Below are 16,233 nucleotides of genomic sequence, written 5' to 3' on the forward strand. Positions count from 1 at the left end.
TTTGAATCTTTGAAAGTTTGCACTTCAAATATGCACAGCACAATTAAAACAGCATTCAAAGCTAGACTCATTTCCTCTCCACCTCTTGCTGTAGTAGAGGCAGTTATGTTGATTCTTCATTTCCAGCTGCTTCTATAGGTCCAGATTGTTCATTGCAGAGAGGAACCTGGACACTTGTAGAAGCAGCTGGAAGTGAGGAGAGCCAGTAGTAGAAGCCAACCACCTCTCTGCAGACAACAAGCAAGTGCTTCACTGACCACGGCTTGGGAACCCTTATCAGAGAGATTATGCTGAAAATGAGGGTGGTGAGAAATCAGGTAACAGTTTGATATTAGACTGACACTGGAAACTAATTTGCAGTACTTTGAAGTGGCCATGGGCTTTTACACACTATCACTGAAAATCCCCTCCACAAACAATAAGCAGCCAAGCTCCTTACCCTGACCACCTGCCGTGTGCTTGTGATGAAGGCTTTTCTTACACCCAGCTCAGTTGCATCAAGGTTGAATTTCCGAGGATTTGCTTCAACAATGCGTAAATAAGTCAAGGAAATAATTTAACTGGTATTCAGCATTTATGAAGATCTAGCTATCCTGGCTGCCTGGAAAGGGCTCCCCAACTCCTATAATTCATAAGTGTAATTGTACCTTTCCAAAACTTTGGTTAGTAAAGTACTAGATAAATTATGTTCCTATCACAACCACTTAAAAGAAAAAAGTGTGGAAGGAATGCATTCTACAGGACATGTATCAGCATGCAGCGTCTCCTTCTCCCGCTTGAATATTTGGGTTCTCTGATCTGTACTGTGTAGCATTTTCAGAAGTTTAAACTTAAAATGAAGGAAAAAGACTAGCATCCTCCCAAAATCATATAATATAAGCTTGATTGCATGAAATAAATTTATCCAACAGAAGGTGCTTAAGTGAACAGAACATTTCATTTTAAATTGCATCTTATTGGGGAGGAAAACATAAGGAACACTTTTGCCTATTTGTTTGAAATTTGGGATCTAACTGACTGTTGTCTAAACTAAACTGTACATAGTGTAATTTAATGCAAACAGTAACTCCAATGAGAAATTTATATAGAGTGTGATGCATATTTGAGACTGAACTAATCCTTAAGAGCCATAATGATCTCTTGGCTAGCTATTATGTAGGTCCATATATGATTTATCCAACTGACTGCAGCGGCCCCATAGAAAGGATATTAATAGTTTCATCCAAGTCTTCCAGGTCCCACTCAATGCTCCGCAGGTTATTCCTGAGCTCATTGGTGGTCCAGTCAACTTCTTCTCTTGTAGCTGTGGAGGGATCTTGCAGGAGCTCTGTCCATCTCTGGAACAGCCCCTGCGCAGTGTTCACTGCTTTTTGTACCTCCCTGCAATTGAAAAGAGGGGAAGGTAAAGGATGATTAGTATGTATTCTCTGTATTGACAAGACTAAGGGCTTGTCCAGATGGAGAAATTGACTAATCTATTAGTTATACCAGTCTTTTCTCTGTGTAGATAAACCCTGAGCAGGGAACTGTTGTCACTAATTTTCACTGTAAACCTTCCTGCATCAATAATCCCCAGAACTTCTTCCTCCGAACGCTCTTTTCTTTTGAAAATGAAAGATTCTTCACATACAGTGGATGCGAAACAGTCAACATCTTGTCTCCTCCCATAGTGTGGTAGAAATTACCACATTATGAAATTCTGTCACAGCAAACCCAATTATTGAAGGGACTCAAGCCTTTAGCCAATTGCTGCCAAACAACAGAATCTTCACACATTTCCCTAGTAGTTACATTGGTACGTCAATACTCTTCTCTGGATGGAGGAACCAGCCTACACTTGGCATTTCTATTGCATCTTTCATCTCAGGACTGAGAAGAACCGAGGTAACACTGTAGTATCAAGGGCACATTATGTTCTCCCTACTAGAATAGTTTCACCTCACATCAAAGGCAATAAGAATTGCAGCAACTGTCCCCCTAGAGTTTTTACATGGATTGTATTCAGTGTGGCCCTGGTGATTTTAATATTACCATTCAGATATGGTAGTTTATTAAACTGAACTGCCTTTGCTGTTGCTGCAAGCTCCATGGAAAAGTGCATTCAATTTATATCATGAAGATGCATACTTTGCTGATAGCACTGTGACTATCACTTAACAAGTAGCAAATATCTACCAGCAAATACTGCTAGCCTTATTCCTGTGGAATATCCGTTCAAATTAATGGGAAGTCAGGACATGACAAGCATGAGCAGTCGTAAGAGCAAACTACAGCGGGCAAACTACGGCCCGCGTCGTCCTCGTTAGACCTTTTAATCCACCCCTCAAGCGCCCGCTGGGGAGCGGGGTCAGGGGCTTGCCCCCCTCCATGCATGCCATGGCTCTGAGTGGTTCCCGGAAGCAGCAACATGTTCCCCCTCTGGCTCCTACACGTAGGGGCAGCCAGGGGGCTCTGCACACTGCCCCAGTCCCAAGCGCCAGCTCTGCAGCTCCCATTGGCCAGGAACCGCAGAGCTGTCAGCGCCGCGCCTCCGTGTAGGCGCTGGAGGGGAGACATGCCGCTGCTTCTGGGAACTGCTTGAGATAAGCGCCACCCAGCGCCTGCACCCCTGACCTCCTCCCACGCCCCAACCCCCTGTCTCAGCCTGGAGCCCCCTCCCATACTCCAAACTTCTCTGCTCCATCCCCAGCCTGCAACCCCCTCCTGCACCCCAACCCCCAATTTCGTGAGCATTCATGGCCCGCCATACAATTTCTATACCCAGATGTGGCCCTCAGGCGAAAAAGTTTCCCCACCCCTCCGTAAGAGTTTCCCCACCCTTCTCTCCTCCCCTTATTTGTCGCCTATCAAATGGCCTAGCATATTTTGGGGCACTAAACATAATAGCTTTGACTAAGAATACAGTACAACTTATTTGCTTTCCTCAGTCACAAGTAAACTTTGTTAATGGAAGTTTGGGTTTCTTTATTTTGTACCCAAACATATTTGGAAAGTACCAACAAGTGGAAATTTCAAGTAAGGTTGGATGTTCATAGATGAGAAAAGTTACACAAAAGAAAAATCTACTTAAATAAGATGAGCTAAAAGGCTATCCTCAGAGCTAAATTTGAAGAGGACAAAAGCAGAATTAGTGTCATCTGAGGGGACAGCATGAGAGAAGCTACATCTCCTCCTTTCACACACCATGAGCAAGTCTCCACACTTCTAGACAAACTTTCTAAAGTTTGCCTGGACATAGCCCAGTTCCCAACCCAGAGCATTTTGTTTTCTCTCTCATAACACCATTTCATCCTTGAAGCAAGTTTCACTTTCACCCTCCACGTTGGTGAACTCTTACCCACCTCTTACCATGTTCACAACTGCTTTTTCCTTCTTTTGCTTCCCTCTGTATCTCTCAACAATCCCTGAACTCTGTTCAGCTTGTCATGATTTCATCAGGACTTGAAATTAAGATAATTGTTCCAGTGCAAGTTTTCAGTTTATTTAACCCCTTCTAGCCCAAACTCTTTGCAACCACATACAAGTCATGCCACATCAATGGCTCTTAGACAATATTGCCCTATGCCAGCAGCTCTCCCTAAATATTTATCTCCCTCATTCCAATTTTTTGTACCTTATCCCCAATTTGAGATCTTTGGCCCTCAGCATTCATGAAGCCAGTGAGCCACTGACTCACCAGACTAGCATCATATTAATTATATCCCTCCAACATCTCCTGAACTCAGAGCCTGTTCCTTCCACCTGCCTACTTGTCTCCTTAGGATAGAACAGTTGCTCTCAACCTTTCCAGACTACTGTAGTCCTTTCAGGAGTCTGATTTATCTTGTGTACCTCAGGTTTCACCTCACTTGAAAACTATTTCCTTACAAAAATCAGACACAAAAATACAAGTGTCACAGTACATTACTACTGAAAAATTCTTATTTTCTCATTACCTCCAGAGTGCACAGCCCCTCCTGCCCCCCGAGCGCTGCTTTACCACATTATATCCGAATTCATGTTATCTCGGGTCATTATATATATATATACACACATACATACACACACACACATTTCAGTGTATAGTATATGCAGAAGTAACAAGTCGTATGAAATTTTAGTTTGTACTGATTTTATTCATGCTTTTTATGTAGTCTGTTGTAAAACTAGGCAAATATCTAAATGAACTGATGTACCCCTGGAAGACCTCTGTGTATTCTCAGACGTATGCATACCCCTGGTTGAGAACCACTGGGATAGAGGATTTTTTTTTTCCCCCAGCCCGTCTCCACTTATCTCAAATAAAATATTCTCTCTATGCAAGGCCAGCCATACGTACAATAAATGCATGCAAACCCTTCAATGCCACACTTGTGGGAACACTATATACCTACAATGAACTTGCAACTCATGAGCCAGTCCCCTCTCTCTCAGTGGTAGGCTGGGTTCCAAAATTTGTAAAGCTGTTTTCCCCTCAAAATGCCTGCCTAGGTTCACAGGACTGTATAGTTTTGCTGCTCTAACTAGAGCTAGGCCAACTCAAGTGGTCACACCCAAATAATGATCACCTGAGTTAACTCTGCAATGAAGAAATACTCTCCCACCCCCCCCCCAATCCCATTCTCTAACCACTATTGTTTGTGTATGTAGGAGATTTTTTTTTACCTTGAGTTTAACTCAAGTTTAACTCAAGATAGATAACAGGTTTATAAAGGCTAGTCTGGATAGTCCCCACACATTTGCTCTAAGTTAAACATTTCTGGTATACTCTATTGCTCAGCCTAGACTGAAAGACATCACAAACACTTGTCTCCTGGAAAAAATGTTTGTGAAAAACTAGTCTATGTTTCACAAATATTAGCTATCCCCATTTTAATTGGCAATTTTATTCAAGTACATACAACCCCTAGTGGACTATGGCATAGTCCATTCTACCTAAATGGGAGCAGATCAGGTGCTGGAAATGTGGTCACCCATCCCACATACACCCTCGGAGCAGAGCATGAGGCAGGTGGGGCCAGAAGCACTTACAAGGAAGTTCGTTTCTCTTTGGATAGAAAGACTGAGTAGTGGGGGATTCCATGGGAGTGGGGGGAAAAAAGGGAATTCCTCTGCCCCAGAGATTCTCACATGTCATAAAACGTATAACCCCCACCCCTTCCCATTCACCTCCATTGATCTCTCCCATCTTCTCTACTAACCTGCCACTCGCCCCCCCAACACCCCTGACAGTCACCCCCTCATTAACCCCACCTCACCCCCATTAACCCTGCCCCCCATCTCCACTCACCCCCCCAACATTAACTTTTCCCCTGTCAGTTACCCTCGCCTTCATTAACCCTGTCCCCACTTCCTCACCCCCTCATTAACCCTCCCCTCAGCCCCTCATTAACTCTGCCCCTGTCAGTTACTCTCACCCCCATTAACCCTACCCCCCACCTCCCCTCACCCCCCCATTAACCCTACCCCCCACCTCCACTCCCGCTCCCTCATTAACGCTGCCCCCGCCAGTTACCCTCACCTCCCCATTAACCCTGCCCCCACCTCACCATTTACCCTGCCCCTCCCCCACTCACCCTTTCACCACAAAGAAGGGGTCCTCCATGGACATGGCCAGCTGCACCAGCGCCGCCCGGGCCCCTCCCTGGAGCCCAAGGGGGAGGGGGGCGCTTCAGTGTCCCTGCCGCTACGGCGCAAGCTCCGGCCCTCCTCTCCCGCACCGCCAGGCGCCCCGTGTGAAAAGATTAGGAGAACGAGGCGAGCCCAGAGATCCCCAATCTCCTCCCCCGCCGGGGGGCCGCCCGCTCCGCCGTCACGTGACGGAGGGTAGCGCCCAAGTGGCCTTGTCGCCGTTTCCGCGAGGAGGGGCTTCCGCTGTCACGTGACAGGCGAGCGCGTTCTCCAGTGGGAAATGGGCGTGAGGGGCGGTGCTCTGTCACGTGACACTGGAGAGCCCATCGCGAGGCGTGTGTCCTCCCGCCGCGTATCACGGGCGGGGGCTGCCGCCTCGCGCTCTCAGGCTGAGGGGAGGTGCAAGTGTCCTTTGAAGCCCCATCCCCAGGGCCTTGAGGGCTAGGCCCTCAGCTCCTGGAGTCCCCTGGTGAGGGGAGAGGTGCTGTTTCCCAGCCCCCAATTATAGCTGGCAGCAAGGCCTGAGTCTGCAGCGAGCCTGGTGCGGTAGCTGAGAGAGGTAACCAACCCTGTGCGTCTGAAGGGTGTGGCATCTGAAGAAGTGAGGTTCTTACCCACAAAAGCTTATGCTCCCAATACTTCTGTTAGTCTTAAAGGTGCCACAGGACCCTCTGTTGCTTTTTACAGAGTCAGACTAACACGGCTACCCCTCTGATACTTGAATGGTGTGATGACTCCACGCCCCACTGCTGGGGACAGAGGGGCTCCTGTAAACACCCTGTCTGGGGGCTTTGTGTGGCAGGGGACAAGTGCAACAGGCCCCAGGCCACCCATGGGCCAGTTTGAAGCCAGAGAAGCCTTTTTTGGGGTGGTTTGTCCAGTATTGAGGCAAAACCAAGCATGGTTTTGTGTAGTACAGTGTTGCCCAAACTTGTTTCGCCGCTTGTGCAGGGAAAGCCCCTGGGGGGCTGGGCCGGTTTGTTTACCTGCCCCGTCCGCAGGTCTTGTTGATCGTGGCTCCCACTGGCTGCAGTTCGCTGCTCCAGGCCAATGGGAGCTGCTGGAAGCGGCACTTCCAGCAGCTTCCATTGGCCTGGAGTAGGGAACCGCAGCCAGTGGGAGCCGCGATCGACCGGTCCTGCTGGAAGCGTCACTTCCAGCAGCTTCCATTGGCCTGGAGTAGGGAACTGCAGCCAGTGGGAGCCACGATCGACCGGACCTGCGGACAGGGCAGGTAAACAAACCGGCCCGGCCCACCAGGGGCTTTCCCTACACAAGCGGTGTCCCAAGTTTGGGAAGCACTGATCTAGTAGGATGCACAGAGGGCACCATTTTAAAGAATGTGCCAGTGCCACCGTGCATCTCGGATCGTACTGGTGGGAGCAGAGTGATGCGCTCTTCAAAATGGCATAGTCTGTGAGGCATGAGCTTGCACACACGTCATGCTGGCAGGGGCAGGCCCATGGTGTTTCTGGAGGTACCAGAATGTCCAGAATTCTGGGTCTCCTTCAGTGCCCACTCTATGCACCCACCTAAGCAGATACTTCCTGGCCTTTGGATTTACAGGGAACCCCTGCTTTTCTTGAGGAGGAGAATCTGCTACCACTCTTGAAGTTACAGAAGGGGGCCTCATCTCACTGCTTTTGCCTCAGTGGGAAGAGAGTACCCCTGCCACCACAACTCCAAGTGGAAGGTGGGACCACAGTAAGGGAGAACCATGTTATGGTGTCTAGGGCCCTGGATGGCCTTAATCTGGCCCTATCCACCCTATTTGTTTCCTTCACATGTCCCCTTACAGGTGGAGCTGGCAGCAATGCCTAAATTTAAGACTGCATAATATTTCCCATTATAACACTCTGTTTTCAGTTGATTAAACTTTGCCACACTTTAACCATCTGGGTTGAGATTTTCCATGCCAGATGTCTGCCTCAGGCTGAATTTTGTTGGGAGTTTTAGCAAAAACAGTATAGCCATTTCCAAGGATGAGGTTGTTTTGACAATGTTTAAAAAGAAAAACAAAAAAAACCCCTTACAGCCATATATTTAAAAAGTTCTAGTGCCTTCATGTTTTGGAGTAGGGACTTGAAATGGGTGAAGAGAGAGCCCTGGGTTCAGAGAGATTTCTTTTACTGTCCCTGTGAAAATCCACCCAAATTTGGCCAGTTATAAATGTTTGAAAACGGCTAATAGTACATGGCTCAGTAGCGTTTAAAAGATGAAAATCTCCTTATATTCCAGCCCCACAGTGTTCTCTAGGCAGATCTCTCAACAATACTGCACTGAATAAGTACATCCTGTGTTGGGCTGGCTCAGCTTCTTTGCCCTGCCTCACTGCATTCCCAACTGGTCTTCTACAGAACAGAGTTTGCCTGCACTTTTGGAACCCTGCTCCTCAGCCCCTCTCTCAGGAGCAAAGACAGGCCTGGGCCAAAAGGAGGGGAGCTGCCCGAGAACCAGAAAGGGTTTTATTTATTTTGTTTTTAGTTTTGGGGTGGGAGAGGCAGGCAAGAGAGGAAGTTCTGAGCTGACATGTTAGTTCCAAAACAGGAAGGGGAAGAGTGAGTGGAGCTGGATTTGTTGGGCTCTTTCTGCTTACCTTTACCTCCTTGTGGAAAAAATGGTTCCACTCCATACCCATTCCTACCTTAAATCTCTTGTTGGCTCCTACACAGTTTCTCTCACAGGTCTCTCTCTGCTCCTTGGACAAGAGCGAGGTAGAGGAGCAAGAGGCCCAGAGCAGTAGGAGCTGCTGGGAGTCCCTGGGCCCTAGGAGGACAATAGAGAAGCAGTAGCAAGGTAGAGAAGGTGCAGCTGGCAGTAGGGTGACCAGACAGCAAGTGTGAAAAATCGGGACGGGGGGTGGGGGGTAATAGGAGCCTATATAAGAAAAAGTGCCAAAAATCAGGACTGTCCCTATAAAATCAGGACATCTGGTCACCCTAGCTGGCAGTAATTGCACAGAAGAAGATGTGTTCACTGTGTGCATGGTCACGGAGGGTGCCCCTGAGAGGGGACGGGTATGTACCTGTGTATGGATATATATGTGGAGCTGCATTCATTAAATTCAGGGAGATCATAGATGGGGGTCATCACCACACCCGTCCCCATTACCAAAATGTGCAACCCCTATGTTATTTCTGTGTTGTGCCATAAATGGCAGATAATACTGTTTTTAAGGATGCTTCTGCAATGTGTGATCTAAATAAACTAATTTTGCAATCTGTATCGTTTTAATCATGTGGTTTATTTAATTTACACAGTGAGGAAATATCCTTAAAGACATTTAATATTTTAAAAACATAGATTATGTTTTTGTGGTGCAACATGCAATTACATAGGAATTATACCTTTTGGTCATTTGTTACACTATTCTATGGATTCATGTCAGCTGTACTGAATTTGCTCTGTCCAGGGCTCTCAGCTGTTGCAAGGCATTGTGGGGAAGAATTTAAATACAGAAGTCATCTGTTAAGAGGAAAGTTGCCTGAAGTAATGTAGTCCAATGTAACATTGATAAATATACTCATATTAGTCTTTTGTTCCTACCAATTTGCTGTGAACCCGCCAGTTAGGTCCAATTATGCCATTGCATTCAAACCTTTTACCTGAAAACCATATAGTATATATTAATTGCCAAATGCCACATTAATTTTTAAAAGCATCCTTATTTTCAGAATGTTCAAAAGAATTTTTTAACAGCTCAGTTGAGAGCCTTAAAACTTACACACTCAGTATTTTGATGTTAAACACAATATCAAAATGGTGAACCAGTATCAAAAGGTTACACTTTCTCTTCAAGTAACACTAGTCTCTTATTTGTAGTATAGTGTTTAATTCTTTACCTCCTGCTCAACCCTATTAAATATAAGCAAAAAGAATGAGGAGTACTTAAAGACTAACAAATTTATTTGAGCATAAGCTTTTATGAGCTAAAACCCACTTCATCGGATGCATGCAGTAGAAAATACAGTAGGAAGATCTATATATACACAGAGGACATGAAAAAGTGGGTGTTGCCATACTATCTATAGCGAGAGTAATCAGTTAAGGTGGGCTATTATCATCAGGAGAAAAAAAATTTTGTAGTGATAATCAGGATGGCCCATTTCCAACAGTTAACAAGAAGGTGTGAGTAACAGTAGGGGGAAAAATTAGCATGTGGAAATAGGTTTTACTTTGTGTAATGACCCATCCATTCAGTCTTTATTCAAGCCTAATTTAATGGTGTCCAGTTTGCAAATTAATTCCAATTCTGCAGTTTCTCGTTGGAGTCTGTTTCTGAAGTTTTTTTGTTGGAGTATAGCGACTTTGAGGTCTGTAATCGAGTGGCCAGGGAGGTTGAAGTATTCCCCGACTGGTTTTTGAATGTTATAATTCTTGACTTCTGATTTGTGTCCATTTATTCTTTTGCGTAGAGACTGTCCAGTTTGGCCAATGTATATGGCAGAGGGACAACTATGATGAGTTTTCCTGGGGTGCAACCTGGAACTGGGGTACCACTGAGCCCTCTGGCTTACCAACCTGGGCTCCCTCTCACTCTGTGATGATGTGACAAGCTGAAAACGTCTGCAGGTACTGCATTTACACAAACATCCATAGACAGCAACACACCCAGCCATAGGCGCCGACTCTGTGGGTGCTCCGGGACTGGAATACCCACGGGAAAAAAACAGTGGGTGCTCAGCATCCACCAGTGGCCCCACTGATCAGCTTCTCCCCCTCCCTCCCAGTGCTTCCTGCCTGCCTCAGTCAGCTGTTCAGCAGCATGCAGGAGGCGCTGGAGGGAGGAGGCAGGGTGGGTGCATGGCCTGAGGGAGAGCGGGGGTCGAGCACCCCCAGGAAATGACAAAGTGGGCACCTGTGCACCCAGTAACGTTACATGAATGCTTCTCCCAGCTACTCATGAACCAACAACAGAGAGGCTCCAACCAATTCCCCACAGCTCCCCAGCCTAGGACTCCAGAGCTGTACCACCTAGCCTGGGTCAGAAGCCTGACCAGTGTAAGTTTATTATCCAGTCCGCCCCTCCCTCAGTGTGGAGAGGACATGCACCAGCTTTTGTACACTGAGCAGAGATTTCCCCAGCACTTCAAGCAAAGTACACTGGTTTAGGTAAAATATAAAACAGATTTATGTCATGAATACTCAATGAGCCTCATGAGGGGCACGCAAAGTTGACCAGAGAGAGCTGGGGGGAGCCCTCTCTCCCTGCCGTAGTCCCGGAGCACCCTCCTGCATCCCAAACCCGTCGTTCCTGTACGCCCAGCCGGAGCCCTAACCCTGAGCCCCCTCATCCCCAACCCCATCCTGGAGCCCACACTCCCAGCTGGAGCCCTCATACCCCTGCACCTCAACCCTCTGCCGCAACCCTGAGTCCCTTCCTATACTCTGAACCTCTTGGCGCCACCCCCACCACATGAATATTGTTATGTGCACCAATATGAAAGGGATGTGTCACATATCACGTTTCCCTGGGAGACTCCTGATTTTGTGTACCCTCTCCCTGTCTCCTAAGCAACTGCCTGAAAATCCCATTTTTATGAGAGCAAATAATCATGGAATCAGTTCATAAAATGAGAAAACTACAGAGCAAAGGATGGTGATAGAGCAGCCAAAGGGAGGGCTTCACAATAGGGGAAGGATGGTCCAGTGGGTAGGACCCTGTCCAGGTGGTGTGAGATCAAGGTTCAATTTCTTGCTCTGGTATGGACATTCTGTGTGACCTGGGGCAAGTCATGTGGCCTATCTGTGCCTCTGTAAAATGGGGATGATAATGCTTCCCTACCTCATGGGTGTTGGGAGGCTAAATACATTGTGAAGCCTTCTGAGATCTACTGATGAAAAGTGCTATATAATAAATAGACATTATTATTTATATTCGTTATTAATTAACAGAATGGGGCCATAGACTTGGAATGAACAGGGAGAGCAAACCCTGATGCTTGGTGTGGATTAGGGCAGCTCATCAAGTACATGCTGGCATCTAGGGTACTGAGCCAGTGGACGGATTAATGAGAAAAGGGGGATGTTATTTGCCCTGGAGGTGGAGGCATGGTGCCACGAGAGAGAGTGGGGAGGAAGGCCATTATCACTGAGGACATAAGGGGAATTTTACTGGGACTAGAATTACTCAAGCTGGGATTTGGCTAGGACACCTGAGTTCACACCCTGATCCTTGAGCAGAGAGGGTCAAAATTTCCATAGGATCTTTACCCCCCCGCCCTCCGCATGTGCCACATAATTTTGCATCTCATTATACAGCACAGAGTGTTTATTTTACTATAGGCTTCTGCTCCTTAAAGAGGATTATGGTATGACCTCATGCTCTGCTCTGCCCATTGTGCTCTTCTGGGTGTAGTTGATATACTGAGACCTATCTGTGGGCTTTCCTCCAGACTTACTTTGGAGCTTGCTTTGGTATCAATGATTCTTAACAAGAACCATAAACCAAACAAAAATATCTTGTGATATTTATTGTTGCACAGTCCTTCCAATTCTTCTGTCAACCTAGCTGTGATTACTGTGGGGGGTTAGGTCGACCTAACTACGGTGCACTCTCTGTGACATTTTTTACAGCCCTGAGCAATATAGCTACTGCCTCTCTAGGATGTGGGTTAACTACAGCAACAGAAAATCCACTTCTGTTACTATAGTTTCTAATTTACGGTACTACAGCAGCATAGCTGCAGTTGTACTGCTATAGCACTTGTTGCGTAGACATAACCCGAAAGAAGGACAACTCAATTGGGATCTGAATGTCAAGCTGTAACAAAGATCCTTTTTCCTTGATACACAGGACATAACTGGGATAGAGAGAGAAAACCTGTTCAAATTATGCATGCTTCCGAAACTTCTTTGGTACTACCACAGAACCATTTCAAGTATATCAGTTGAAAGAACACGGAAAAATGACTCTTAATAAGAACTATAAAACAAAAATACCCTTAGATTTATTGTTGCACAGTCCTTATTGGGAGTTAGATGCCTGGCACTTTTGACAATCACACTAAGTGATTATCTGCATTTTTAGGTGCCTCAATACTTTTTGAAATCTGGTGTTTAACAGATTGCTGTAATAAGATCCTTTTCTGGGTTTTCCTCCCCAGATATATTAACACTAGATTGTATTCAGAAGCTGAGCCAGTAACTTCCTAATCTTTTGGTGCAGGTTTTTATTTATGTATTTGTAATTCTAGTTTAAATCTGTACCAGTTTAGTAAATCTGTGTAGATGTTGTAGTTGAAAATCATTCTAGACACTGTTAAGCAGCAGTCCCTTTTTGTTTCCTTTTTAGAAGGGTCTGAGTCATTCTAACCTGCATTTAAAAATAAATAAAGCATGTGCAAAATAGATAGGAGCTTTGAAGCATCGTTTATCAGGACAGGACTGCAGTTTGAGATGAGAGAGACCTGTTAGGTCATCATGCCCACCTCCCTGTAATATTGGGATATAGTCCCCAGAGAGAGGATGTGTAGGTTGGTACACTTAAACTGAGCCAAAGGATCAAAAAGAACCAATGCTTCTATTCATCTTGATTGTATTAATGTATGTGTGGCCCTATCTACCTGGTATGGGAATTTTCTTACACTTCATAGTTGCTAACAGCACAGGTTCAGCTTCCCGGGTGTTAAAAACACTGGGCATCCTAGTGTAGATTGGTCACTGGTTGCCATGGGCATTTGCATATCTAATTGAGGCTTCGTTAAAAATACCTGCAGCCCATGTATGCTAGAGCATCCTAATGCTGGTTGAGAGAAAGTGGTATTAGCAAGGGGGCTCTCTGTGTGTGTTTATGTGTGCGAGAAAGTAGGAAGGACCTGGTTTGATGGTGTGTTTTCCAGCCAAGAGGTGATGTCATGAATACTCAATGAGCCTCATGAGGGGCATGCTAAAGTCTCCTTCACTGGATGATGAACACAAATTTAAACAACAAAAAAAACAGTGAAGTGCGTAGCCCTCTTTAGTTATTTGCATCACAAGCTGTGTCCTGTCCAGTTTCTTTTATCTTGTATTGTTTTTCCTTCCAGGTGGGGTTGTGGCTCCCTGCTGATTTAATCTTTCAGGTTTCCTTTCTCCATCATCTCCTGCTGCAATGATTTCGATGTCCCTTGCAAAAAGGCCACCTTTGTCTGAGAGCCCTTCCCCCTCCCCCTGTTGAGGAGCTATTTTGGGAAACAGCAGCTGAGCTGGAGGATTGTTAATTGTTTGTCAAACTCTTCCAGACCCGTTAGATCCCATGCAGAGATTAGAGTGCATAGTCACATCCTTTCCTCTGCCTCCTTTTCCATCCCCCTGTGATCTGGGAGGAAATGGGGAATGCCCCTTTTCCAGGCAGGGAGAGAGAGAGACAGAACATCACACATTGACACACAGTCACAAACAACAGACATACTCTATAGTCAACCACAGCTGCGAGGACAACACTGAGACATTCACAACAGAGGTGCACGCTATCTAACCAGTCCAAGTTCAAAGAAAGACTCTGATACACATCCAGAAACACAGCACATGCTAAACCAATCGTGGCACAGGCTATGAAGCACCGAAACACTCTAAAACCAATCACAGCCCAGAGAGAAACACCCACACACATACATATTCCCATTAATCAAAGCAGAGAGAGACTTCTCACACACATACAACCACAACCCCAGAGACAGGCAGACAGACAACAAAGCCACACAGGGCTCTGACCTCAAAAGCCACCATGTGATTCTGTCTGAAACTTACTGCATTACATCAGCCTGGGAATGAAAGAAAGGCACTGGGACCAAAATATTGGCCTTCTTAAAAGGGCAATCGCATCCATAGTTTTAAGGAGGACTGGACTGTTTCCTTGAGTGCTATTCCCTTCTGCCTTCTTGCCTGGCTTGCAGATGTCATAGAGTTGTGGGAAGGGCATGTTTATAGTAAACCCCTTTTATTTTGTGAAGTCTTAAAGAGCAGGACCCATTTACGATCATGACATATGCTGAGGTAGAATTGGGAGAGCCTTTGTGTAGGCTCGAAACAGGGTTTGGCCAAGCACGGGGCAGCTGAGATTTAATTCTATGGAGATAGGTGACACTGGAAATATAAAGGTATTAGTTAATGCCTGTTAAATTTAAGGCTATATAATAATTGACACTTACATAGCACTTTCCATGCAAGGATCTCACAGCACTTTATGAGCAGTCATGAATTTTGCCTCTCGCCTCTATGTAACTGGTGATATTATGGCCATTTTAGAAATGGAAATGCAGGCACAGAAGTTAAGACCAACATTTTCAAAAGTGGCCGCTGACTTAGGATACCTTAATTTTTGAGTGTCCAACTTGACACACAAAATCAGTGCCCACTTTTGAAAATATAGTTGTTAGCCCAAGGTCATGAAACAAATCTGTGGTAAAACCGAGAATCTCTGTATCCCCTGCTCTGAAGCAATAGATGGTGCTTTCTCTCCAAATACCTGTCAGCTTTTCCCAGGAGGGCAGGATCACTGCTTACTAGCTTCCTCCACTTTTCTGTTGCCCTGCACATGGCTTGTTGGGCCATCAGAGGCAAGTTGCTTCTTGTGCTCCTTCCCTTTTTCTCCTCCTTCCCTTTTTCTCCTTTCCTCTCTTCTCTCCAGTGAGGAAGCCGATAACATCTGGTGTCAAATGAAATGAGTCAGTAAAGTCAGTGGTATAAATAAATCTCTGGTGTAACTTCTCTGAAGCCAGTCAAATTAAACCAGGGATGAAAATGGCCCTATACACTAACTGAAATCATGTGCTTACCTTGTATGTGTCCAGGCAAATCAGCAGCTGCCTTCCATACGTGTCAATGACTAACAAAGCTGCAAGGCAGAGGAGACTTGGGCCCAGAAACTTAATGTATAGTGGAAACATGAATAGAGAGAGTCCCAAGCTGCAAAGTTCAGGTACACTGATGATCAAGAGGGAGCTTATGCCAAGCCCCTTATTAATAGAGTTGAACTTTGGTCCTGGTAAAGGATCTCATTTTACTATTTGTTTCGTAAAAGGAAGGCTTGAGCTCTTTTTCTTGGGAAGTAAAATGTGTACCCACACAAACTGATTGCTAAGGCTGAAAGGAACGTGCAGCTGGGCTCTACTTCTCTAGCAAGATTTCTCCCCATATGCACACACCACATACAGTTTTTATAGGAGATGAGTCAGTTCAGTTTGGCAGGTATCCCACACAATCATCTCACTAACCTTCTCCAAAATCTTGCTTTGTACTTAGCCATGTGATAGTTGTAGACATTTAAATTTACATGTGACCAAAAATTGATTGAGGGAGTTGCATGAAGGGGAGGGCTCTTTATGCAGGGATTACCACTTTCATTGCTCACTGAGACAGGAAATATCTGTAGGAGCTGCTTCTTAAAATGTTGGCAGCTTATCACTGTTGGATATGGCTCCAGCTTCAAGGGTTGGGGAAGTTTTATATCGAAGCCTTGGCCCTTCTCTAATCTTGACTCATCTTAGGATATGTCTGCACTACAATTAGACACCCACGGCTGGCCCATGTCAGCTGGCTCGGGCTAAGGGGCTGTTTAATTGTTTTGTAGACTTCAGGTTTGCACTGGAGCCTGGGCTGTGAGACCCTGCAGCCAAGCCCCAAATGTCTGCAATTAAAAAG

General features: G+C 45.7%; 1 protein-coding gene and 1 long non-coding RNA gene across 4 annotated transcripts in view; one reads left to right on the plus strand and one right to left on the minus strand.

Moving 5' to 3' along the window:
- The window catches only part of STX6 (syntaxin 6), a 29,603-nt gene extending 23,793 nt beyond the window's left edge, over nt 1-5,810 (minus strand). The window contains exons 1-3 of one of the 3 annotated variants that reach the window (XM_034778355.1): nt 5,556-5,808; nt 1,211-1,380; nt 440-534 (exon numbers count right to left, since the gene is read on the minus strand). In XM_034778355.1, the coding sequence (XP_034634246.1) occupies nt 440-534; nt 1,211-1,380; nt 5,556-5,590 (300 nt within the window). In that variant the 5' untranslated portion in view covers nt 5,591-5,808. Of the gene's footprint in view, nt 1-439; nt 535-1,210; nt 1,381-5,555 lie in introns of all 3 variants that reach the window. The other 2 variants (XM_034778354.1, XM_034778356.1) reach the window with 2 other exon arrangements.
- Nucleotides 5,811-5,938: 128 nt separating this feature from the next.
- The window catches only part of LOC117881983, a 59,328-nt gene continuing 49,033 nt past the window's right edge, over nt 5,939-16,233 (plus strand). The window contains exons 1-2 of the long non-coding RNA XR_004646909.1: nt 5,939-6,169; nt 10,026-10,182. This is a non-coding gene — a long non-coding RNA (uncharacterized LOC117881983). The remainder of the gene's footprint in view (nt 6,170-10,025; nt 10,183-16,233) is intronic.

This window comes from Trachemys scripta, chromosome 8 (genome assembly GCF_013100865.1).
Source record: "Trachemys scripta elegans isolate TJP31775 chromosome 8, CAS_Tse_1.0, whole genome shotgun sequence".
NCBI classification, from domain to species: Eukaryota; Metazoa; Chordata; order Testudines; family Emydidae; genus Trachemys; species Trachemys scripta.